The 25991-nt window shown below is 49.9% G+C and overlaps 1 protein-coding gene across 1 annotated transcript in view; it reads right to left on the bottom strand.

Moving 5' to 3' along the window:
• The window catches only part of FNDC5 (fibronectin type III domain containing 5), a 40314-nt gene extending 25105 nt beyond the window's left edge, over positions 1 to 15209 (bottom strand). The window contains exon 1 of the mRNA XM_077337366.1: positions 14531 to 15209. Within this exon, the coding sequence (XP_077193481.1) occupies positions 14531 to 14627 (97 nt within the window). The 5' untranslated portion in view covers positions 14628 to 15209. The remainder of the gene's footprint in view (positions 1 to 14530) is intronic.
• Between the last annotated feature and the right edge of the window lie 10782 nt (positions 15210 to 25991).

Genomic DNA, 25991 nt, shown 5'->3' with positions numbered 1-25991 from the left:
TAGTCATCTGACGGAGAGGCTGATTCTGTGAAGGCTCAAGGGGGTGGCAGGTTACAGTGGATGAGCAATAGGGTTGTGAGTATCCAGCATAGTGCAGGGGGTTGGACTAGATCAGGGGTAGTCAACCTGTGGTCCTCCAGATGTTCATGGACTACAATTCCCATTTGCTGGCAGGGGCTCATGGGAATTGTAGTCCATGAACATCTGGAGGACCACAGGTTGACTACCCCTGGACTAGATGACCCAGGAGGTCCCTTCCAACTCTGTGGTTCTATGATTCTGAGATTGGACTATTCTGGGCCTTCCAGGTCAGTTCACAATGGGAACAGCGTGTTAGTAAACAGGGCAAAGTCTCCTTACCCAAGACCTATGAAAGGCACTGGTGACCAGCTCCCCCTTGGGAGGGGGCAAGGCTGCTCCTGAGCGGCCAGAAACAAGAGCCCTTCATTTCAAGGAGCACCCAAATAAATCACTGTGGCCACGCCTTGCTCTTCCCTGCACAAAGGACCTTTTCTGTAAGGTGACCAGATAGTCCCACTTTTGGAGGGACATCTGGGGGCACCTGGCAAATTGTACTTATGTTGAAATTTAAAAATATATATGACAATACTATTTTTGCGTTCTATGCATTCTATGAAACTTTTGGTTGCTCCATATAGACCAATTTTTTAATCAAGACCCCCCCCCCCCGGTCAATGGTGTCCCACTTTACCAATGTTAAAATCTGGTCACCTTACTTTTCTGCCCAGCGGCCGGAGTGCATGACCTGCGGCCCCTTTGGCCAACTCTTTGGAAAATTCCTCTCTCGGGAGCATGAAGTCAAAGCCTCCCCTCCTCCCCCATCTCTCCTGCATTCTTTCCCCCTTTCCTGGGCCTGTGGGGTCCTTTTCTCTCGCTCCGAAGCGGAGGTGTGTGGCTATGAAAAGCTTTCTCGCACACTCCGCGACTTTCCTTTGCTCTGGCGCAGCGGGGCTCCCCCTACCGCGCATAATTGCTTACCAACTTTATGGAGGCTGAAATGCTTCCCCAAAGTGCTCCGGCGACAAAGGTACAAAGGAGCGCGTGGGAGGCATTTGGAGCCCTCCTCTGCTATCAGGGCTTGAGTCATGCAGGGATGGCGGGGGGCGATCCTATATGGGCCTCTGTGCCCAGCCCCTCTTCTGCCAGAGAACAAAGGCTTCCCGACGGTCATCTTTGAGCTCTTGAAAGGACGGAGGAAATTGCTCCGGAAGGAGCAGGGCGGTTAATGAGACCAGGGGAACAGGAGCCAGGCTTCCATACCAGAAGGCATTGGGAGGGGAGACCAAAAACTTCAGCAAGGGGATTAGGGATCCGGCCCACAGCCCCACAAAAGGGCCCCCAAACAGGTTAGTGCACAATAGTGTTTTCTGTGCTGACTACTTCTTGGATAACAAAACAAAATCAAAGTCGAGTGGCACCTTTAAGAGAGTGGTTCCCAATCCCCGGTTCCGGGACCAGTCCTGGTCCGTGGATCAGTCGGTATTGGGCTGCAGCTCCTCCTCGTCCTCCTCCCCGGCTGCTGTTTCGGGGGCTGCCCTGCCACTCTGCCGCTGGCTCACCTTTGGTGCTCTCCAGCAGCCGCCATGGCTGGGGCTCCCCCTTGGCGTGGCACTACGCAGCTGCTGCTGGCAGCGCCCCCCAGTGAGTGGCGGGAAGTCAGGGGCGCCGGCGGGAAAGCAAGTGGAGCAGGGGCTCAGGCGGCAACAACGTCCCTCGGCGAAAGACTATCCCCCCCCCCGGGCCCTCAGTAAAATTGTCAAGCGTTGACCGGTCCCCGGTGATAAAAAGTTCGGGGACCACTGCTTTAAGACCAACAAAGATTTATTCAAGGTGTGAGCTTTCGAGTGCAAGCACTCTTCCTCAGACTGCTTGCACTTGAAAGCTTACGCCTTGAATAAATCTTTGTTGGTCTTAAAGGTGCCACTGGACTGTGGTTTTGTTTTGTTGTGCTGCTTCAGACCAACACGGCTACCCACTTGAATACTTCTTTTATGTCGGGACTTCTAGGGCATCCTGCACAGGATCGAGCTGCCTTGTGAGCAGACAGCCTGGGAAACTGGCAGCAGCTTTTTGTACTATGAGTTCATTGGCAAAGAGACAAGTCAAGCTTGGAAGAGGAGGCAGGCACCCGGACCAAGGCTGTCCTGTGAACACCACACCACTCCCAAGCCTGTTGCCATTTAGGACAAAGGCCAGGCTCTTACAAGCTCCTGCAGTTCAAGAATTCCACAGCCTTGGCCTGCCCTGACTGCCTGCCCCCACTTCTAGAGATGGCCTGGTCTGTGACCTTCCCTCATGCCGGAGTTGGCCGCTATTCTTGATTAGCTCTGCTACCGAGCATTCAAAATGAACAAAGTGAAAATAAAAACAAGTCAGTCTTGGCAGCTCCAGAAGAGCAGAGTTAACAGGTACGGTGATTCTAGAATTCCGGGCTTGCCTTCAAACAAACAGGCGAGGTTCTTCTTGATGTTTTGGTGAGCCTCAACTTCTAATGTTCTTGGCATTCTCCTAGGTTTGCCTAGTGTTCAGGCCAGCCCAAACCTACAGTCCACACCACTCATACCTGGGCTTCAGAGACAGTGAATCAGGCAGGTCTGTTCCCATGGTTGTCCTTGCCACCATCAGGGGTCAAACTGAGTGGGTCCAGAGGGAATACCACGTTCAGCTTGACCAGGGTTGTTGCTCCTGGGGCCCTGAAACTCCAGGGGTTTGAGAACCCCGGTAAGAATTTGACTAAGAAATTAAAATATCAGAGACTACAGCTGAGAAAAAAAGGAAATTTCCTTGAAAAAAGGAAATTTCCAGCTGTAAAAAATGTGGCCCATATGCTAAAGAGGTGATTTTTTTTTAAGTTGTGGTTAAACTGGATTGGAAGGAGCCATAAAGGCCATAGAAGAAGAAGAAGAAGAAGAAGAAGAAGAAGAAGAAGAAGAAGAAGAAGAAGAAGAAGAAGAAGAAGAAGCAGAAGCAGAAGCAGAAGCAGAAGCAGAAGCAGCAGCAGCAGGTGACACTGGTAAAGTACAATAAGAATAATGCTCAATGCAAGATCAACCTACAGCATCCATGAGAAGTGTCTGTCCAGCTGCTGCTTAAAGACCGCCGGTGAGTATTTGATAGCAAGAAACCAGGGAAGTTTCTCAATGGTAAAAAAAAGTTGAGAAAGGCTGCTCTCCATAATCCCATAATTTTCACACTAATCCTGGACTCTCCCTTTTCTGCCTTCTCTCCTTTTATTGTCTGTTACACTGTCAAATTTCAGACAGTCCATTCCCCAAGACTGCTTATGGCACCTTCATGACCAGTTAGCTTTCCGGGGTATCAGCATTCCAGAGTCAAAACTCTGTTTGTCAGATGCCAGCTTCTGCCCTGGAAATCTTGATGGCCTTGAAAATGCCACCGGATTCAAATCTTCGTCTTCTGCTGCAGATCCACCTGAACCTCTCTCTCTCTCTCTCTCTCTCTGGCTTATGGCACTCTGTAAGGCACCAGAGAGGAGACTGGGTAATCAAACAGCCTCAGTGACACGTTTATCTCAAGCTCAGAAACATTCCTCTCAGAGATATCTTGTGCAATCTCACAGGTGCTTCTTGGTGGAACATCACAGGCAATGTAATGTGTTCGCTGGGCTCCTGAGAGAAGCAGGAACGCAAGCCTTGGGCAGCTGAAAAAGAACAGGGCAGGGATATTTGGCGACACGCAGCGACAGAAGCGCAGGCAACAGCAGCACGTTACATGACAGCAAGAAAAAGAGACCCTGCTGTACAAGGCCGGTTGCGGGCTTCCTTGTTTCAGAGAGCGGACAAAGAGCAAAACAACAGGATTCGCTTCCCCAGCTGAGTTTGCAATGGAGGGTGAATCTCTTGGCATGTCTTCTCAGCAGGGGAAAAGCTTGGCTTCTGCACACAGAACTCTCCTTCCTTTGCGTGGAGATGCTGTTTCAGCCACATCAACTGGCATCAGATGGCCTGTTCTCTTCCTTTGGAAGGACCCAGAGCATCAGCTCCTCCAAAGAGCAGCTTCTAAGAAAGGACTTTGCAAAAACAGCTAATGATGTTTCAGCAATGGGTCTGGTGACTTGACTGTTCTCCCTCTGGCTCAGGAATTAATCCAGAAATCATCCTTGGAGCTCAGGGGGGAAAGGATGAGATAAGACCCCCCTACACACACATTGTTTTCTCTTTTCCTTGAATATATCTTATTTAGAATCATAGAATCATAGAGTTGGAAGGGACCTCCTGGGTCATCTAGTCCAACCCTCTGCACTATGCAGGACACTCACAACCCTATCGCTCATCCACTGTAACCTGCCACCTCCTTTTTATTTAAAAACAACCAACCCAATTCCTTGCCAGGAGAAGCCTCTGTTAAAAACCAGTTGGACTAGGATCGGGGAGACCTGGATCTGAATCCCTGCCCTGTCACGGAAGTTCCCTGGGTGACAGCGGACCAGTAGCACACTCTCAGTCTAAACTACCTCACAGGGTTGCTGTAAGGGGGAGAGGAGAATGTTGTAAGCCACTCTGGGCCCCATTGACAAGAAAGGCAGGGTGTCGGGAAAATAAATGAATAATCCACTGCTGCAAATTGCAGCCTAATGGCTAGCAGTTGACTTCTTGCATACTAAGCTTGTACATGCAAGAGGGCAGAGGAGCTCTGGTTTTGTATCGCCCAGAAATGCTTGCAAAGCTCAACTCTGGCACCACCCTAAGAAAAGTTATGCCCTTTTCCGAGCTCCTTGATACCGATGTACTTTGAAGGGCCTTAACTCTGCTTAGGAAAGCACTGTTGGCTTCCTTGGATGTCAAATAAATATCTATCAAGGTAAGAAGAAATTACTGGAAAGATAACAAATTGTTATTATTACTAGTAGCAAAGCCCAGTCCCTCAGATATGGTGGTCTCAGACCACGGAGGGCCTTAAAGGTCAAAACCAAAACCTCGAACCGGATCCGGGCTGCAATCGGCAACCAATGCAGCTGCTTCAGCACAGGCTGGATGTGGGTCCTCCAAGGCAGGGCTAGTCAACCTGTGGTCCTCCAGATGTTCATGGACTACAATTCCCAGGAACCCCTGCCAGCGAATGCTGGCAGGGGCTCCTGGGAATTGTAGTCCATGAACATCTGGAGGACCACAGGTTGACTACCCCTGCTCCAAGGTGTTCCTGTGAGGACCTAGCAGCCACATTTTGCACCAGCTGCAATTTCCGGGACAAGGACAAGGACAGGCCCGTGTAGAGCGAGTTACAGAAATTTAATTAGAAGACAGCATAACATAACCAAATGGATTACCAGAACATCGCGAATTAAGCACCTTAAAATGAATACCAGCTTCCAGACTAACAATATAACCGTATAAAGGATCACCTCCACAATTCAAAGCCCTTGTAAACAGAAATGTTTGGCTGGGCACCTGAAAGAGAGCCACAAGCCTCCAGTGGGAAGGTGCCACCACTGAAAAAGCCATGTCTCCGGTTGCCGCAGCAAGCAGGGCCTGTGAGGCACATCTTGATGGATGGGCAGGGTAATACGGGAGGAGGCGGTCCTTCAGCAAGCTCCTCAGCTATCTGAAGCCAACTTGCAGGAGACAACTGACTCACCCAGGCTCGGTAGCCCACTGGGCCACTGGGCAGTTCCTTTGCAATCCTAGTTGTGATACCAAAGCATTGGGAGTTTTGCTGTGGAACAGCCCCAGTCTCCTTGCTCAAGACCAGCTTTCTGGAGTTGCATCTTTCCCTCCCTGCAACATTCAAAACCTCTGAGAAGTTAACCCAGCCTTGAAACCTTGTGGATTGCTCGTGCTGCAAAGAGACATCCACCTGAATTGATATCTTCCTTTCTTTGTTATGCGCCCCAAGGTCCCACTGAGTGCTCTCAAACCCCACAGCCTTTTGACTCATTTTTTAAAAAATTCTTCACAGTTCACTTCCCTCTTCCATTAACCTCTGAATAATGGGCCACCGTTCTGAGGTGGCGCAAGAGACCGGACCAGAAACAGCCACTGAGGCCCGAGGCCTAGTCTTATTACGGAGCTAAATCATATTCACAAGCTCTAAAAATGACTTAAAGATTACCTTGGCACTGGCTGTGCACAGACAGCAGTAGAAATTAGTGCCAAACATGGCAAGGGGGGTGGGCAGGGTAGCTTTTCTAGTGCAATTCCCGCAAACTACCAGATTCGCTTTCTTCTCTTCTGCAGCTCCTGCCCCTCCCAATAATCCCTGTTTTTTCTTTTGGCTTTCGTTCAAAGGCAAGACTGACAACATGGCTCTAATTAACACTGTGACATTTGTCAAAAGAGGTCCACACCAGTCTCGTGGGGTGTGTGCGTTGGGGAGGGGGTTTCCAGCTTAAGACTGCTGTGCATCTTTCCTTGGTTGTTGCATTCAAAGGTTATGTGATGCTGGCACTTTGCCAGGAGGAGCATTCCGTAGCATTTGTGAATCGCATCTCAATGTCGGTGCAGACCCTAAGTGTCCATATCAATCAGGGGTGACCAAACTGGCGCTCTCCGGATGTCCATGGACTACAATGACCATCAACCCTGGAAGTATGGTGCTGGCAGGGGTTCATGGTAACTATATTCCATGGACATCTAGGGAGCCACAGTTTGGCCAGACCCATATAGATGGTGGGAATGTGCCAGCATAGGTGCTGTGTGGGTCACGTCTGACAACAGCAACCAAACTGAGACTGGGCAGAAAGGTTCAGACTTTTAAAAAAGTGGAAATTATGCCCCAGGGTCACAGGAAAGTGGGATTCCGTGCCTGTAGACGTTTGCATAGGTGTTGGTTTTGCATTCCGCCAATCAAGAGCCACAGGCACCGTACCCAGGGCTTCTGGTGGGGCCACTGTCACAGAGCTCCCCTGCCTTTACTCCCCTGCCTTTTCTCCCATGTGCCTTTCCCTGCCCAGTCACTTGCAAGCACTCCAGCACCCATGCTGCCGGAGTCTCGGCTTTGATGGGGAAGTGCATGCAGGTGGTGCACAGAGGCATCAGCCAGCGATGTCATGGAAAGGGCATGAATGCGGGACAGGCGGCTGTGGGAGAACTTGGGAGAAGGGGACAGGGCCTTCTTAACAGCCTGATGAGCCCTGGGCAAAGCAGTGCCTCAGGGCCCTCCCTACACAACCCCTCACAGGAATAAAAACATAATTGAATATCCCCCTGCTTGCCACAAGGCCCGATCTTGTTACGAAGTTCTCTAGCACGTAACAAGTCTGCCCTTTCTTTTTCCTCACTTCACTTTATTTACACTTCCTCCAAGCTTTCAGTACACAAATAGAATTCCTGGGACACACTCTCCAGACACAGGAGATGTTTTAGCACGTAAGCATCCTCACGTTATACTTTGGTATTTATTCTTTGTCCAAACTCTCTTTTGTCTGCTGATTCACAACACTGCAAGGCAAGGCCCAGCCGCATTTGTATCCAGGTCTACATTCCATCATTTCCAAATCTTATACTTACAGCTTGTGCATTCACCTAGCACAAACTATCAATACATACAGAGTCAGTAGCACCTTTAAGACCAACAAAGATTTATTCAGGGTGTGAGCTTTCGGGTGCAAGTACTCTTCGTGAGAAGAGTACTTGCATTCGAAAGCTCACACCCTGAATAAATCTTTGTTGTTCTTAAAGGTGCTACTGGACTCTGATTTTATTGTGCTACTTCAGACCAACATGGCTACCCATTTGAATCTATCAATACATATGCATATATTGGCATGAGATATAGAGGCTGAATATCGATCGGATGGAGAGGCTGATTCTGTGAAGGCTCAAGGGGGTGGCAGGTGACAGTAGATGAGCAATAGGGATGTGAGTGTCCTGCATAGTGCAGGGGGTTGGACTAGATGACCCATGATGTTCCTTCCAACTCTGTTATTCTATGATTCTATGACCCTATGCTCACAGGGCCCCCGGACAACTACCCGGCATGTTAAGACAGGTCTGGAAGAGGAAGGATTCAGTCAGGTGGGGACATGGACAGGTGGATGGGAAAGGAAGAAGGAGGTGGGGCTGGTGGTAGGCAGAAAGTGGGCACTGGCTGCTCAGGGCCTCCAGGTGAGAAGAAAAGAGGATACAGAGGCAGACCAAGCAGACAAGAGGAATCAATGCCTGGAACCAGCACTGATGGGCATGGGTGGCAATGCAGAGTGATGAAGCTCTTTCCCTGATGCCAAGCTTGTGACCCTAAGGGCTAGCAACTCATTGGCAGCCATTCTCCAGGATGTGTTTCCCATTCACCACCCCATAGTCAACCAGCAGTGTTGTCAAGCATGGGACTAAACACAACAGATGGCTGATCAATTGGGCCAGGGAGGTGGGAGGTCACAAGTTGTGCAGACATTGCATAAAATAATCAGTGCCAGTCCTGTCTTCCCAAAATACTGGGGAAAGCCCAGATTCTCAGATGGATGTACAATGCAGACCCACATCTTTCTCACACCCTGTTCTGTTGCTAGGAGGCAGGCTCTCAAAGAATCTAAATAACCTTTGACAAGATTTTGGAGGGATGGAATGGGAAAGGGGCCGGAGAGTGCCGATTATAGTAGCGATAGGCCAAAGACATGTCATGAGAGGCCATGATCCTCCACAGTGCCCAGATCTCAGCCTCCCGTTTTCTGCAAAATTTCACCAAGCTTTTCTGTACAGAGACGAGTTCAAAATGCGCTCAACTAGAGATCTGCAGGACCCAGCATTTCTGTAAGAATCGCCTGCCCCATGGAAAGCCTTGCCATGGCTTTGGCCACTTAAAGGATCAGAGAGGTGTAGCAGTCTTCCCTCTTGACTCCCAGTGATACTTAAGAACAAGGATTCCCAACCAGGGTTCTGGGGAACCCTGTGGTTATGCGAGAGCGACTCAGAGGTTACGTCTAGATGGGCACTGACACCACTGGACATCCCTGGAGCCCTGTGGCTCCACAGCAAGGGTAGTCAAACTGCGGCCCTCCAGATGTCCATTAGTTACATCTGGAGGGCTGCAGTTTGACAGCCCCTGACAGGCATCTCTTTCTCCACAATGGAAATGGTAAGTGGTTGACTGACCACATGTTAGCTTGCTAATGTTAGCTTGCTAACTAATAATTGTTGGATTGTAGTTGTCATTAATGGATTTTAATGGATTTTATGGGGGTTTTAGAATGTTGTAACCCGCCACGACCCGCAAGGGAGTGGCGGGCAATAAATCGAATAATAATAATAATAATAATAATAATAATAATAATAATAATAATAATAATAATAATAATAATAATAATAATAATAATGCTCAGAGGTGAAGTAACAATACTTTAATTCAGGGCTCCCCACTGATGTCTCCCTCCAGCAAGAAACTTGTCTTACCCTGCCAACATTAGCCTTCCAAAAGCCGGTTAACTCTTCTGATCAGGTGACTTCTAATAGTTTTGTTGTTTGATCTATTCCATTGTCAATGCAAACAAACTGCTGACAGGGGTTTTTCGATTCTTTAAATGCTACTTCAGTTTAGGCCTTAGCTGCTACTTTGTATGACTATTTCAGCTGAAGCTATGAATTCATCTATTTCATTCTAATTTTTCTTACATTTGATTTGTTATATGTCTATGTTGCCTTTACATGTTACATCATAACAGAAAAGTGTCTTAATTCTTCTCTGAGTCTGCACATGAGGGAGCAGCACTCTGTGCATGTTCAAAGACATCATTTGTATGCAATATTACTTTGCATCTGTTTCTTTAAGGAATTGGCATGGGAGTGAATGGTGGCCGTGGAAAGAATCATAGAGTTGGGTCTGATTTATGACCATCCCACAGGGTTTTGAAGGCAAGAGACGGACAAAGGTGGTTTTCCATTGGCTGCCGGGGCATAGCAACTCTGGACATCCATGAGGGTCTCCCATCCAAGCACAAACCAGGTCTAACTCTGCTTAGCTTCCAAGTTCTGATGATATCAACTTAGCCTGGGCTGTACAGGCCAAGATTGGGAATGAATGGGGAAAGTTCTTAAAGGAAAGGGAGAAACAACAAGGCCTAAAGCAAAGGGGCCTGCAAGAACATCCCCCCCATCATCATCACTGGGGAACCCCCCCCCCACACACACACACACACACTGCATTTCTCACCCTCCCAGTCTAAAGGTTTACCTTTCCATAGGTGACCCTATTGTGAAACAAGAGAATATTGTAGGGGATTGTGTACAAACTTTGCACAAGGGCGATGCCATATAAAATCTCCCCCCATGTCCCAAAGTGTTGGGCCAGTCTCAGACAACATCCAGATCCATTACACAGGCAAGGGATCTTCAGGGGGTTCTGCTGAAAACGTCTTTTTATTTAATTCCCTTTACTTGTTTAGAATTAAACAGATCTGAGGTGAGCTAAGGCTAAAGTGAGATACGTCAGAGGAGAAAGTGATGGCACTTAGAATTGCAAAGGCCTTTGGCATGTGTGTGTGACATTCCCTCCCTCTGTCCCTCCTTCTTTTTAAGGACACCTGCATAAATCTTCAGTGGTGTCTCCCAGACGTTGGCACTTCTGGACTCCCACGTTCCTGTGCATCAGGATCAGTCAAGGGCAGCCGTGTCAAACCCAAAGGCACCTTTCACATCCATGTGTGCATGTGGGAGAGACAGAGAGGCATCTGCCGTAGCAAATGCTGCGAGAAGCAGATGAACCCTAAACAGGAAAACAATGTGCCGTGCCTAGGTAGAGTGTGCTGCCCCATTGAACTGGGGGCCTTGCCCAGCAGCACATGACATCCTAGCAACCTCGTTTTGCACATTGGGTCCAACTCTATGCCTAGTGTCCCAAAAGCTATTTTGCTTAGTGCAAGACAGAAAATGCTTTTGAATGAGTGGGCAAAGCCCAGGGTGAATGAAACTGCTGGTCAGTGGACAGCACATGTCAAAAGCAAGGCTGAAATCAGAGGAACGGCCATTGCTTAGCTTCTGAACTTTTTGAGGGGTCTGCAACATGCAAAGCAGCAGCGCAAAACAAAGTGCCACTGAGCCTGTGCTTAGGGTCTTCTACCCCATAAACTAAGGCCCATTCTGCACACACTGGATAATGCACTTTCAATATGCTTTTTGCAGCTGGATTTTCCTGTGCAGAACAAGATAATCTACTGTACTTTTAAAGTGCATTGGAAGTGCATTATCCAATGTGTGCAGAATGGGCCCTGGAATCAGAAGGGCAGGCATCTGTGAAAGAGCTATGCAAGATTGAGTCCTGGAATCTGCTTGCTTAGGGATTAATTTAGGTCACGACAAAGGAGGATATTATTCTTTACATTTATAGTCCATCTTTCTCCAGAGAGGGACCCAATGCAGCTTACATCATTCTCCTCTACTCACAACAACCCTGTGAGGTAGGCTGAGAGAGAGAGGGAGGGAAATGATTGACCCAAGGCCACCTGGAAAGCTGCTATAGCAGGGTGGGAATGAGAACCTGAGTCTTCCAGAACCATATTCTGGCACTCTAACCACTGCATCACTTGGGCTCTCAATGCAAAGATGGAAACCTGTGTGCTCCATACATGCAAAGCTACCCCAGAAAGGCGTCTCCATCTCCTGCCATGTCATGCAGCTTCAAATGAGTTCCAGCTGCACAAGCACATGCTGTGTTTCACAATTAGTCCCTGAAACAAAATTCAGGCCAAAGAGCCCTGGAATACACGGGAGGATACGGACACCGCCCCCCTTTTCCAGCCGTGCCAAAGAAACCTAAATTCCACCCTGAAGGGAAAGCTGGTGCTGAAGGTGCGATTCATTTGTGTAATCACTCTGGCAAAATTATATGAGTTGACTTGGCCATTGTGATTGCAAAATGCAGGGGTGGACTGGGAAGTTAAAACAGGCCAGCAACCAGCCAGCGTAAGTTGCCCCGTGGCACTCCAAGACAGAGGGGTGGAGGCTGCTTGGTTCAGAGTAGACCTGGGCCGTGGTGCCAGCTATGGGTGCCAACTCACCCATTACCTTCCCTTGGACTGCTGCCATCATGGATGCTGCTGGCTGCATCTAAATCAAGAGATCCCTGCCCCACAGGCAGACGTGCTGGGGTTTGCTTCTTTTTGTTCCTGGCTGGTGGGGTTTGCATTTTTTTTGTTCCTGGCTGCTGGGGTTTGCTTCTTTCTGTTCCCACCCAAAACTTTCCCTGTAACTTAAATGGCCCATCCTCCCCTGGCAAAACGTACCCTGATGATTTCCATTGGAGCCCTGCAAATTTTCAGAGGCGAATGCTCAAGATTTTTTCCAGGAAGCAGAACTCCCTCTGTCAGAGTCTAGATTCCTCATGGCAATTGAATGCTTCTGGCGTAAAACATTTCTAGTAAATTGTTTGCAACTAACTGAATGAATACAGCTTTCGGAAAATAGAAAAAAGCCAAGAGAATGTTGCCAGGTTGTCTTGCAGAAATCCTTTACAGAAATGTGGCACCCTGTGCTCTGAAGCCACAAGGAGGCCTGGAACTTCTGTATGTTTGTGGTGAGGATGTATCTAATTAACAGCCTGATAAATGCCTTACTAAAGCCCAGGAAAACCTTAAGTAACTTGTGCAACCATCGAAACACCTCAGGAATGATCAGGATGTTGAAATGCAATAAAGCATGGGTAGTCAACCTGTGGTCCTTCAGATGTTCATGCACTACAATTCCCATGAGCCCCTGCCAGCTGGCATGGGAATTGTAGTCCATGAACATCTGGAGGACCACAGGTTGACTACCCCCGCCATAAAGGACATGGGCTAGCCAGCACTCCTTTTCTCAAAATCTTGATAAATGTAACAAGAGAAAGGCCCTTTATTCGGGAGAAAAAAAGGCTTGCTATTGAGTTATTTGAGAACTCTCTACTGTAGAGTCCACCAACTTCTCTATCGATAGAACTCACCAAATTCTTTTGATGAGAGTCCCAAGTGCTAGAGTTGTGTTTTGCTGCACGGTCCGGATTCATAATAGCATCGATGCCAGATAGCCAAAGGTGCTTCCCAGTTGTGTGTAGCATTGCACACAAAATACGAGAGACAGAGCGAATTAGTGTCGTGATTTCTCATGGTGAGTATGGATAAACTTGGGGCAAAGTTTTGCTGCAGCTTGGTCAGGGCTAGAAAAAATTGCTCACGGCTACCAGCAGATCGTCCCTGAGCATTTCGTCAGACCCCCCGTACTGTGAGTCTCCATGACTCAAGGGTTCACTCATTAACGTGTCTGACTAAGGCCTAAGGTTCCAGTTGTGAGTGCTCTGCACATCCTTAGAAACAGACTCTTTCGAGAGGTGTCACAGGTTGCACAATGCAAATCACACCTCACCTTTGAACATTTTATATGTTCTTCCTTTTCCTGAAAGATGCCAAGGCTTGTTATTATGGGCTACAGCTATCGAATGTCACCTACACCAACATGCTGACAGAGTCAGGAGACCAACACCCGATTCTTTTGCTAACTCCAGTCAATATTTTTTTCAAGATATAGCTCTGCTGAGACTGCCTCCCTCTTGTCCTTCTAAGTCCCAACCAGGGATCCTGCAATAAGCCCACAATGGAGCGATATGACAAAGGCCTGGAATGTTGATAAGAGTTTCTACATTCTGGTACTTTAATGACTTACTTTCCAATTTGGACATCGGTTGGCAATATGGGATGGCGGAGATGGCCCCTTAGAGGATGGGATGGAGGCTGGTGGGCCAGGAACCCCTTATCTCCTGCTGACTGTCAGCAAGTCCTGTTCCTACAAAAAGTCTATCCATAAGCACTGGATCAACAACTGTGGAGACAGCTGCTGATATTTGGGGCCAGAGTTAGCACTGGAGTTCCCAGCTGCCGGCCCTTTAGGCTGCCCTGTCCGTCATGCTATTCTAAACATTGACCTATATAAAATACTTCATGGGAGAGGAATTTGGAACTGAGCCAGGCGTCACGTGGAATTCTCAGGATTCCTCCAAGATCCACACAGATCTGATGCCTTTGTGGGAAGAGTGCTGATACTTCAGACCGTGACCTATTTAGTTACAATGCTTCACCTCTGCAAGTGGCAAGTCTTCCATCCTCAAACCCAGTTTAATAAGAGGGAAACAAGGGCAGCGTCGTCATAGCCGTAAAAATGGGGAGTGCTGCTACTATAGTCTCCTTTGAAACGAATTGTGGCTAACAGTCATGAATGAACAAATCTATCCTGCGTAAATTTGTCCAGTCCCTTTAAAAATATGTTGCAGTGGTCCTGTTTTGCCTTTTTCAGAGTCAGGTGGCAGTGAGTTGGGTAGGGTCAATGGACATTTCCCCCCCTTCCCCTGTAGAGCCTCCTCAACTCTCCTGATGACACCATGGTCATCTCCTTGAGGGTGGGGGGGGGGAGAACAGATGTTGCAAGAGAACACAACAGGTCTGGGAAGTTCAGGAGAATTATTCGATCAAGGAATTGAGACACCCACTCTTGACAGCACCAACAGGCACAGGGAGCCAGGGGGGAACAGTGACTATTGCCAGCCCTCATTCCCACTACCCCCCCCCCCCCCCCCGCAACAACTGTTGTCCTCCCTTTACCTGCATCCACCAGACTCAAGCCGGCACAGTTGAAATAAACCAGGAGGGCTGCATTGATGTAAAGAAGCAATTGATCCATCCTCCAGCGGCGGTCCATACTGCATCCACATGGGAATGGCTCTTTCAACCCCAATGGTCCCGATCCAGCATCGAGGAAGGAGGAAGCGGAGAGCCGGCTTCGACCCGGCGGCAACAGATCAGAGGGCCGGGAAGGAGCCAGGCTCCCCTTCCCGCAAGGCCGGGCTGGGCGAACGCATTTCAGCACCACGGAGAGCTCCCCGGCGCCGCAGCCTGTCGGTCCATGGCTTCTCCTGCGGGAGGAAGGGCCGCCGCGGCTGCCGCCTCCTGCAGCGGCTTCGGCGGCGCCCACAGGCCGGCTCGGTCCCTCTGCCCGAGCCCGGAGAAAGTTTCTCGGCGGCGGCAGGAGGCAGCTGGGCTCCGGGCAGGCAAAGGCGGAGAGAGGCAGAGCGGCAGCTGCTGGCGGCGGCGGCGGCGGCTGGAGGAGCGGCTGAGTCTCTGCAAAATGCAAACGTGCCGCCCGCGGGCCGTCTCCACCATCAGGCGAGCAGCTCCATTCATGGGAGGCGAGAGCGGGAAGGTGCCGCGGGAGAAAAGCCCTCCAAACCTCCTCCTTCCCTCCCTTCCAGAAGCCTTTCTCGGCTGCCCACCTCCCCCGGCCCCTCTCCCGCCGCCCTTCCCCTCCCCGGACGGAGATTCGCGCTTCGAGATCCGACGGGGGGTCTTCAGCCCCTCCTCCTCCTCCCCTCAGTCATGAACCTTAACGAGAGAGCGACGCTCTGGCGAAGGGGAAACGGGATCGCAGCCCAGGTTCCACCCGGAGAGCCGGCCGCGTTCCCTCGCGCCTTCGTGCACACACCGCCAGCCCCGCGGTCCTTTCGCTCAGCCTTCCTCCCTGGAAGATGCTCCCTTCCCTGTCTGTGCCTTGATTGGCTGGAGAGACAGGAGGGAGGCAAGGAGGCACGCCAGGCGGCTGGGGGGGGGGGCGGGCAGCGGAAACTCCGGCTCCTTCCCCTCCCTCCCCAGCGGAAAGTCACCTGCCACCTTCTCAGAAGGACGCAACAAAGCAAAGGGGGCAGCTAGGCGGGCCAGGGCAGGGCGGGGTGGGTGGGCGAGAAGGGGGTATCTCTCCAAGGTGCAGCCAAAAGCAAGGGGAGGCCGTGTTACATAATAACAGGCCAGCAAAAAGTGGACCACAGGCCAGCAGGGTTTCCATAGGCATTCCTTGACTGCGAGCCTCCAGATTTGACTCTTTTTTTAATCTATAAAGGAGATGGGACAGCTACTCCAAAGATGTGAAGGAATTTGCAGAGAAAATCAAAACGACCCCATTTCATTTGCAATCTTCCAATGACCACAAAGGAAGGACGGGTGGAAGGATCTCTAGAGAGATGCACCGAATGCTTTAAAAGCTCAGACTGACTGGGGCCAAACAAGGCCAAAGTACTGGGCAGGGTGGCGGCCATGGGTGAGCAACCCATTTCCATCCAGCTTCCAGCCTGGTCTTGGGACTGTCTTGTTTCCTCTGATCTGGGGAGCTTCACTGAGAGACAGGCAGGGAGAGGAGGCCCTGGAACTCATGCCCACATTGGCCATGGCCTCTGTTGGGACCAACCGGCTAAGATGGGTGTCTGGGCACTGCTCCTGGGTCTCTCTCAACCTATCAGCAGGGCTGTTCCTGGGCTTTTCAGCTATGGAGTCCTGCAGGGTTCTGTCCTGTCCCTCATGTCACTCAGCCTTGGCATTGCTGTGGGGGAGGCTACCCAGGGAGAGAACCACCACCTGCCTCTCCTTTGTGTCTGAATTGGTTGAGAGGGTTGTAATGTCTTGAACAAGGTTTTTTTTGTGTGTAAATTCTTTAAAATATTTATATGCTGCCCTTTCTCCTGAACATCTTTGTACAGATGCAGAAGTTTTGCGAGATGAAGCCCGGTAAACTGGAGCCAACATTGAGTTGACAGGTGTGGCATAGAGAAGGTTCCAGGTTCAATCCCCAGCATCTCCAGTTAAAGGAACCTGGTGCTGGGTGATGTGAAAGACCTCCACCTAAGGTCCTGAAGAGCGGCTGCCGGCCTGAGTAGGCAATTCTGTCCTCGGTGGACCAAGGGTCTGATTCCATATAAGGCAGCTTCCTCTGTACTCTATGGCAGCGGTAGTCAATCTGTGGTCCTCCAGATGTTCATGGACTACAATTCCCATGAGCCCCTGCCAGCAAACGTGTTTGCTGGCAGGGGCTCATGGGAATTGTAGTCCATGAACATCTGGAGGACCACAGGTTGACTACCTCTGCTCTATGGTGTGCTCTCAGTTGATAATATAGTCAACCAGCAACTGAAGAGTCCCTTAGTTTAATGTGTGTGTGCAGAGCTCCGAGTCTTGTGATGCAGTTGAACCTGTCTCAGAGAGGGGCTTTGTCCTCCTTTGCTTTTTGTGATTGGTCAACCGTGGCCTTTCCTCGAGAGGGGAAGGATGCTTTGATCACACATCTGGAATAGATATGTGCACACCACCTGGGGCTGCCTCCAAACACCATTTGAACACTTCAGTCAGTTCCAAACGCTGCACCAAGACTGCTAGCTGGTGTCAGCTATAATGCAGAGTATCTCTTGCCAGTTTCTAAAAGAGCTATCCATTCATTTCAAAGCACAGTTCAAAGTGCTGACTCTCTCAGTCTTTAAGGGCGTTAATAGTCTGGAACATGCATTTCTGATGGTCTCATGTGAGCCTATAACACAAGAAGCTGCCTTTTCCTGAAACAGACCCCTGGTCTTCTCAGCAGCCCTCCAGGATCTCAGCCGGAGGTATTTAAACATCCCCTGCTACCTGATCTTTTTAAATGGAGATGCTGGGGATTGAACCTAGGACCTTCCACATGCCAAGCAGATGTTCTACTGGGCTGATGTGCTACAGCTGAGCTTTTCCCTCCCCTACATGCCTGGACTTAAGCTGTGTTTTTTTTTTAAGCCATGCCCTCTATGAAAAAGTAGGTGGTAACCAGAGGCTGTGTCTCTTTTGTTGTGGCACCTCAGTGACAGAATTCGCTGCCCACAGTGATTCATCTTGTCCCAAGGGTGTTGAGCTTCAGGTGCCAAGGGGGAAAAAACCCTTTATTTTTAAAAGGCATTTTGAAGATGTTTCCTTGTATGTGTGTGTGTGGGGGGGGTGTGGAAGTTTAATTTTTCTTTTGTTACTGCCAATATTTCCGCCTCCTTGTTTAGTTTTAATACACTGTTGCTAGGTGGTCTTTGCTCTCCTTTTTTATTATATAGGAGCTGCTGTCATTTCTTTTTGCCTGATGTGTTTTTATGGTGTTGCCCGTTTCACCAAGCCCTGACTTGGCTGGCCTAGGCTAGCCCCATCTTCCCAGATCGTGAAAGCTAAGCAAGATGAGCCCTGATGAGTACTTGAATGAGAGACCACCAAGGAAGTCCACAGTCGCTGCTCAGAGGCAGGCAATGGCCAACCTCCCTTGTTTGTCCATCCCCTTGAACACTCTATGGGGCCCCTGTAAGGCAGTGCTGCTAAAACTGCCCAGAAGAATCCAGAGGAAGAGCCATGCAGCTGCCGGCTCAACTGGGAGGAGCAGACGGAATGGGGATCTAGCACGCTGGGAGCGGAGCAGGGTGGGCTGGGAGGATGGCACGAAGGAGAGGAGACGGGTGTCAGCTGCTTTGGGACCCCATGGGGAGAAATGCGGGATATCAGTGAAGCAAGTGAATTAAATAATTTGCCTCTTCAGCATCGTGTGGAGGGGGAGGGGATAATAGCAGCTGGGAGATGAGATGGAGCAAGCGAGGGGGAAGAAAGTGTGGAGAAAACGGCCAAGAAGATGCTCCATCACTGTGTCTGGGGGCTTCTGCATTTGCAGGGGAAACGAGAGCTGCAAGGAGACTTGCTGCCAAGTGGAAGTACTTTGCCTTACCCCGGGGTCCACAATCTCCTCCCACCTGCCCGTTTCTCCTTCTTATGACTTCGCAGTGGTGTAGCTACCTTCCTCTGACAGTCCGGACACAAAAGCCCACCCCCACCCCTTCTACTCCACATTCAGAATGTGCTCCTGCCCTCACTCTGCCTCTGCGTTCAGGAGCACTAAACACAGATGAGGGCCCCAAAAGGACATATAAATGTAAATCAACGATAAAGCTGTCAGGCAGAGAAAGGATTCCCCCCCCAGCAGATCGATCCTCAGCCTCTTATGCCACTAATAAGTTGCATTTGATATCTTTGCACGTTACCAATCCTCATTGAAGGTGGCATTTTGATCCAATAGAGCAGGGGTAGTCAATCTGTGGTCTTCCAGATGTTCATGGACTACAATTCCCATGAGCCCCTGCCAGCCATCGCTGGCAGGGGCTCATGGGAATTGTAGTCCATGAACATCTGGAGGACCACAGGCTGACTACCCCTGTGATAGAGGACGTGTGAGTTTCCCATTGAACAAAAAAAAAAAACAGCCCATAATTTCGGAACGAAGGGGGAAAAAACATAACGTCTGCCTTTTTCATTGCCCGTGACACAGCAGAATGGCGACAACAAAAAACAAACTCAACAAGATCTCCAATTCACATATAAGTCCACCGATAAATTGGCTCCATAGATAACTAAAGCTGTGGCCGTTTAATCCACTGATTAAAGGGACTCAGACCTTCAATCAAAAGTGGTAGGAGGGAAAATCCCCCTTTCGAGGGGTAACTCATCTTCAGCATATGGTCAGAACATCATCCCCGAGCGAAGCCAAAAAAACAAATCTGCTCGTTCCCCTAGGTAGAGCTGAGAATTAAGCTTTAAAACCAATTTAGGCTGCCAAGTGAGACACATTGTCAAGGGCTCTTGATGGGAATCCTCTTGAGACCTGCCCACCGCTTTTCTTCCTGAGGAATTATAAATTCAATATTAATTGCAAGATGCGTCATTAGTCGGTGATTGTCAGGCAAAGCTTTTGCACGGGAGCTGAGCAATGCCATGCCCTTAGCACTTTGCTAGCTGCGAAGAAGGTGCCAGTCTATGCAGAAAAGGGACAGAGCTGGCACAATGTGCTACACATATCAAGAACTCGCGAGATAAAGTGACAGGCACGTTGCTCAACTAAGCAAGCCAAGTTACATGTCCAAAATGAAAGCAAACAAAGAACAATCCAGGAAAGGGTCAGAACTAGGCTGGAAAGACTGCTTTGAAATGTATGGCTTTCCAGAAGCCCAGAAAGAGTCCTCTGTTCCAATCCTAGACTGACTTTGCCAGGATACTTCTAGGGAGGAATGATCCCTTGACTTACGGCAACTGCTGCCCTGCTGGCAGATTTGCCCCACAGGGGATTTTTTTCTGCCCAGTGGAAACTATGGCATGAGCACATGACCCCAATTTATTAGAAAGAAAAGTGAGAAGTCAAGAATGAACACTTCCTGGGCATTCAAAAAGAACAAGTGGAAAATAAAAATAGGTACTTGCTTTGAAAGGCCTCTATCCACCATCTGGGCATCTACAGAAGAGCAGAGATTCTAAAAGTGAGTTAAGACCAAACTTCTCTTCAAACCAGTGGAAGAGGCTGCTCTCACCTTTTTGGTACCCTTCAAAATCTGTCCTCCTAAGGATCGCCTAGCTTTGCCTAGTGGTTAGGCCAGCCCTGGTTGCCTGGCATGGGCTGCTGCGAGGGCGGGAGGTGGGAGAGACTAGTGGCAAAGGATTCGAGAACCTTGGTCCTCTGTGGGCTGCTAGGACTTGATTTGCATCCAGAATTTGCATTGGATTTGGATGTTTCCTGGGAGAGTCTTTTGTGTGTGTGTGCGCGGCGGGGGGGGGGGGAAGAGAATAGCTGTTGGCATCCCTGAAGACAAAAAGAGAGACTATTCACTTGTTCTACCAGGGAAGCTTTATGCATGGAAACCCAACTGCAGAGAGAGTGAGTGGTGGTATTTCACAGCTGCCTGAATGGTCTAAGTAGGGGTCAGGCATGCCCTGATAAACAGACTCGACAGGTTACAGCTGCTCAGCATATGGTTTGGCCTGCCTACAGACAGAGAGCTGGCACGCCTGTCAATGAAGATCTGATGGTTCCTCTGCAAAGGAGCAGAGGTCATGGCCTTTTTTAGCGCCTACCATGCAGGACACGGAATCATTTAGGTGGCCCCAGGCAGTGGCCATCCCGAGTCCAAAGCAGGAAGACCTCATATTGGAGGAAAGGGAACCAAGCTACGCTGGAGATCAAGAAGGCAAATGCAGTCTTGAGCTGTATTAGCAAGAGATATCACATCAAAATCGCAAAATGTCGTAGTCCTGCTATATACTGCATTGGTCAGACCGCCCCAGTGTGCAGTTCTGGAGGCCTCACTTCAAAAAGGATGTGGACAAAACTGAGAAGATGCAGAGGAGAGCGTTAAGGATGATCCAGGGACCAAGCCCTATGAGGAAAGGTTGAGGGACTTGGGAATATTCAGCCTGGAGAAGAGGAGGTTGAGAGGGCACATGGTTGCTCTATTTAAATATGTATTTGGAAGGTTGTCCCTTGGAGGAGGGCAGGGAGTGGTTCCTATTGGCAGCAGAGGATAAGACCCACAGTAATGGGTTTAAACTATGTGTAGAATGGTAGTGGCTAGATATCTGGGGGAAATTTTCATGTCTGAGTAGTTCAGCTGTGGAATTGGTTGCCTGAGGAGGTGGTGTGCTTCCCCTCACTGGTGGTCTCTAAACAGTGGCTGGATGAATATTTCATGTGGATGCTTGAGGCTGATCCTGCACTGAGCAGGGGGTTGGACTAGATGGCCTGTATGGCCCCTTCCAGCTCTATGATTCTATTATCAGGGTGAGGGAAGAAGAAGAATTGCTTTTTATACCCTGCTTTTCATTGCCTGATAGAGTCTCAAAGCAGCATACGATCTCTTTCCCTTCCTCACCCCACAACAGACACCCTGTGAGGGAGGTGAGTTTGAAAGTATCCTGATATCACTGCTCGGTCAGAACAGCTTTCTCAGTGCTGTGTAGAGCTCAAGGTCACCCAGATGGCTGCATGTGGAGGAGCAGGGATTCAAACCGAGCTTGCCAGATTAGAAGCCGCCATTCTTACCCATTACACCATGCCAGGGGGCGGGGGGTGGATGCCTTCATGAGAGTAAAGTCCTGGAGACTAACAGAAAGAAACACTTGTAGCAGGAAGACAGTCCAACTTGATAGATAGTCCAACTTGGCAGGTAGGCCAACTTGGGGGAGGGGAGGGCAGTCCTGGCTACCTCCAGGAGAAAGGCAGAAGGGTAATTTGCATTTGTTTGGAAGTCCAGATGAGCCGGATTAGACGATCCTGAAGTTGGAGACCCTGTGAAGTGAGCAGTCCTGGAAACTGGTGGTGGAACGTGCCATTAAGTCATAGCTGACCTTCAGCGTCCCCATAGTGTCTTCAAGGCATGCGACAGACTGAGGTGTCTTGCCATGGCCTGCCTCACCCTGGACTTCCTTGGTGGACTTCCATCGAAGGACTAACCGGGGCCAAGCCTGCTTAACTCCCCAATCTGACCCTAGCCTGGGCCAGCTGGGTCACTACTCAAGGCCAGCAGGTAGAGGCCCGACAGGTGGCCATTTCTCACCACACAGAAGTCTGCTGGAGCAGCCCTTTGGATGCAGCCTTTGTATCCCTGAGAAAGAGAATCGAAAGTTTGAACTTTCAAGCTGTTTTGCAACCCACTTCATTCCTGAGCACAAGAGCAATTCTGGGATTTGGTCTGATCATGGCAAAACAGCCCAGAACCTGGCAGCTAAGCAGGGTCGGTCTTGGGTCAGCGCTTGGATAGGAGACGAACAAGGAAGAAGACCTGGGCCGACCCTCCTCGGCTCTTCTCTTGCCTGGATGGAGTCTCCAGGTGTGACTCAACGGCATGCTCTTCTTCACTGAGAAGAGATGTGCGGCCCCCTTTGCTCATGTCTGATGAAAGCCTAGATCCAGACTGAATGTACTGATGAAAATTCACATTCCAGCTCATTCATGGGCAGCCTCCCAGCGGGAAGGCTCTCTGGACGAAAGCCAAGAGGCTCACAGCTCCTCCTCCTTCGGCCCCCTCTCTGTCTCCCGGCCCCAGCTGCAAAGGCAGGCCGTGCTGTCAATTAAAACCTCCGAATGCATCCAGAGCATCCATGGGGGAAACAAAAGGAAGCCAGCAACTGACAAGTCCTGCTCAGGAGTCAGAGCCATGGGATTGGTTAAGGGGTAAGCCAGATCGACTCTTAAAAATGCAGCACCTGTGAAAAGCTGTCAACCAGCATGAGAGAAACTAGCCAGCTGGCCGGCGGCTGACCAACTCACCCTTCTTAAAAATGGCTCAACTAAATAATATTGCCCCAGTCTGAGTGACACAAGCAGAAAGGGAGAACTTGGGCCTTTCCAACTAGCAGACCACTGCCTGCCTGCCAGCCCAGGGTCACCGCTAGGCTGTAAGATTAGTTGTGGGAAGGGTCTGTAGCCAAAGATAGAGGCAGGCTTGGGGGGACGTGGCTCTGGGGACTCCAGCAGCTCATGCTATTAAAGGATGTTTGGCTGGGCTCTGCTCCCTCCAGCTTGCTTCGTATACATGTGTCAATGCCAGCAAGTTGCTACCTGATTTGTAGACACCCCAGTAAAGGGCTTTCAAGGTGAGTGTGAGAAGCAGAGGGGCTGGCCATGGCCTCCCTCTGCAGAGTCCTCCTGGGTGGTGGTCTCATTGTTCCTTTACCGGCTCTGCTTAGCTTCTTCTGAGATCTGAGAAGACTGGGCTACATCCCCTCCCACTCTGACTGCAGAGAAGAATGAGAGCAGCCCCCCCCCGGCTCCTGGCCCCTGGCTCCCGGCCTCTGCCCCCTTGAGACTCACCAACTTCTAGGCAGGCTCCTTGGTCTTCCTGTCTTCTTCCTCACCTTCCCTTTGTGCTCTGGGTATTAAAGAACAGGCCTCTACCCCTCCCTCTGGCATCCCACAGCTCTGCTTGGGAGGGGAAGGGACATCAGCTCTTCTGCTGGGGGTGGGGCCCAGTTGGTCATTCAATCCCTGGTGGGGTTGGAGTAGGGGGGGGTGGCAGCTGCTTTTGCCTTTGCTCGGCTCCCTCCTGCCCCAGTTTGTCTGGGAGGCCTCTTTGCGCAGGATGAGAATTCGAGGAGGCAGCCCTCACCTGCTCCCAGGCAAAATCCAGCAGCAGTGATGGGAAGCAGAAAGAGGGGGACGGGAGAGGTCACAGTCCTTTTCAACCTTTTGACCTTGGAGTAGCCCCTGGAAATTATTGCAGGCTTCAAGGCAACCCTGAAGTGATGTCAGCAAGCCACACCTCTCTGTCACGCCCCGGAAGTGACATGTCACTGCAAGTGGTATCACCCAGACAACACAAAACAAACCAACCCAAGGAGGGGGTAAGCCCCTCTCTCCCTCCAACCCACCCACCCATCCAGAGTTTTAAAAAACATGAAACAACCCTCCCCCCCCCAAAAAAACCCATTCCCAAGCAGACTCACCATGCTGGACTCCAGCTGGCACCAACACAATAGACCAGCCAAGGTTCGTATAGCCAGGGCCCCTCCCCCCCCGGGCCATCACTGGCCATTTGGGGGAAAGGGCAGGTCAATTGGCCTGAATAAAGTGAGAACCACCCTGGGTCCTTTAAAAAATCTTTAAATTATAGATTTTAAAAATTAAATCCCCCCTCTCAACAGGCATAACCCTGAGATTATGCGTAACTCTGGTTGGGAAACGCTGGATCAGAGGATCACACGAAAGCCGAGGAGACCGGCCTACCCATGTGGCTCCCTAGACTATTCTGGGCTAGTCTCCCCCTCTCTCAACCATGTCTACCTCACAGGGTTGTTGTGACAGAGGGAAATTATCCCTCATAGGCTTTCTGACTGGGATTGCTCAGGTTAGCCCACTCTTGTTAGATCTTGGAAGCTAAGCAGAGTTGCCCTTCTTTGAACTTGGATGGGAGACCACTCAAGCAGACTGGGGCTGCTGCACAGAGGCAGGCAATAACCGATCACCCCTCTGTTTATCTTGCCTTGGAAACCCTACAGGGTTGTAACTCAGCTGTAACAAGACGGCACTTTCCAACACTCCAAAACTGCCCTGAATTGCATGGAGGAAGAACAGGATACAGATTAACTAGGAGTTCCCGTGGAACTGGAAGGTCCTGTCTGCGTGGATTCCCACTTGTGATCTTCTGATGAAAAGAAGACTTGGTTCTTATATGCTGCTTTTCTCTACCCAAAGGGGCTTACAATCGCTTTTTCCTCTCCCCACAACAGACACCCTGTGAGGGAAGTAAGGCTGAGAGAGCCCTGATATTACTGCTAGGTCAGAACAGCTTTATTAGTGCTGTGGCGAGCCAAAGGTCCCCCAGCTGGCTGCATGTGGAAGAGGAGCAGAGAATCAAACCTGGCTCGCCAGATTAGAAGCCAGTGCTTTTAACCACTACACCAAGCGGACTCTGCCATGCCTTTGTCTGCAGAGATTTTCCACGCTGCAAATATGGGGACATGGGTGGGATTTTGCTTATAGTCTCTGGAATTGAGGGGTCCCAAGTTGTGCTGGAAGAGAGAAGGGCTAGCTTCTTCCAGCCGCTCCAGAGAGGCCCTTGTGGTGGGCCGTGCTTGGACTTCCATCATCCTCTTGGCGAGAACAGAAGGAAGGAAGCTAAGCTGCTGCTGGCGGAAGGTGCCATCCAGTCACAATTGCCTTATGGTGACCCCACAGGATTTTCAGAGCAAGGGAATTCAGAGCTGGTTAGGCATTATCCACCAACCCTGGACTTCCTTGATCTCTCATCCAAATACTAGCCAGGTCTGATGGTACTTAGAATTCCAAGAGCTGATGAGATCAGACCAGCCTGGGCAATCCAGGCCAGGGCAAACGATGCTGAAGGGAGCTAAATTCCCAGAACTGTCACAAGCAGTTTGAGAGACTGTGTCTGGGACTATAACCAGGTGTTTCTAGATCCTACTTCACCTGGGAGTAAGGTCGCAGTCGGGATGCTAGGAGTCAGCATGGACCTTTATCCAAACATCTCTTTTTGCACTCTGCGGCATTGCACCCCCCTGTCCTCCCCAGGCCCCTCTCCAAATCTCCAGGAGTTTCTCAACCTGCATCTGGCAACTCCACCTCCTCCATCCCTTGCTGGCAACCCTAGGATACCCTTTTCTCACAAAGAAACAGTGCCTGGTCAACATGGGGGCCATTTACTGCTTGGTGCACCTCTGGAGGAATAGCTGCTTGCTAACAGCCTTCCTTCCTTGTGGCACTTCTTTTAAAATAGTGTGTCCAAGACTGTGAAGGTCTATGTAGTACAAAGAACTACTACCAGCACCAAAAGTTACGTGTTTTATTATAAATAGAAAATGTCCACAAGTATAATTTTCGCACAGCACCAAATTGAGCAAGGGATTCAAATTAAATGGGCAGAACTCAGTTCCTCTGTCTTCACTGATGCCCTTTCATATGTTAAAATAT

This window comes from Paroedura picta, chromosome 5 (assembly GCF_049243985.1).
Source record: "Paroedura picta isolate Pp20150507F chromosome 5, Ppicta_v3.0, whole genome shotgun sequence".
NCBI classification, from domain to species: Eukaryota; Metazoa; Chordata; class Lepidosauria; order Squamata; family Gekkonidae; genus Paroedura; species Paroedura picta.
This window is presented reverse-complemented; position numbering and strand designations above follow the sequence as displayed.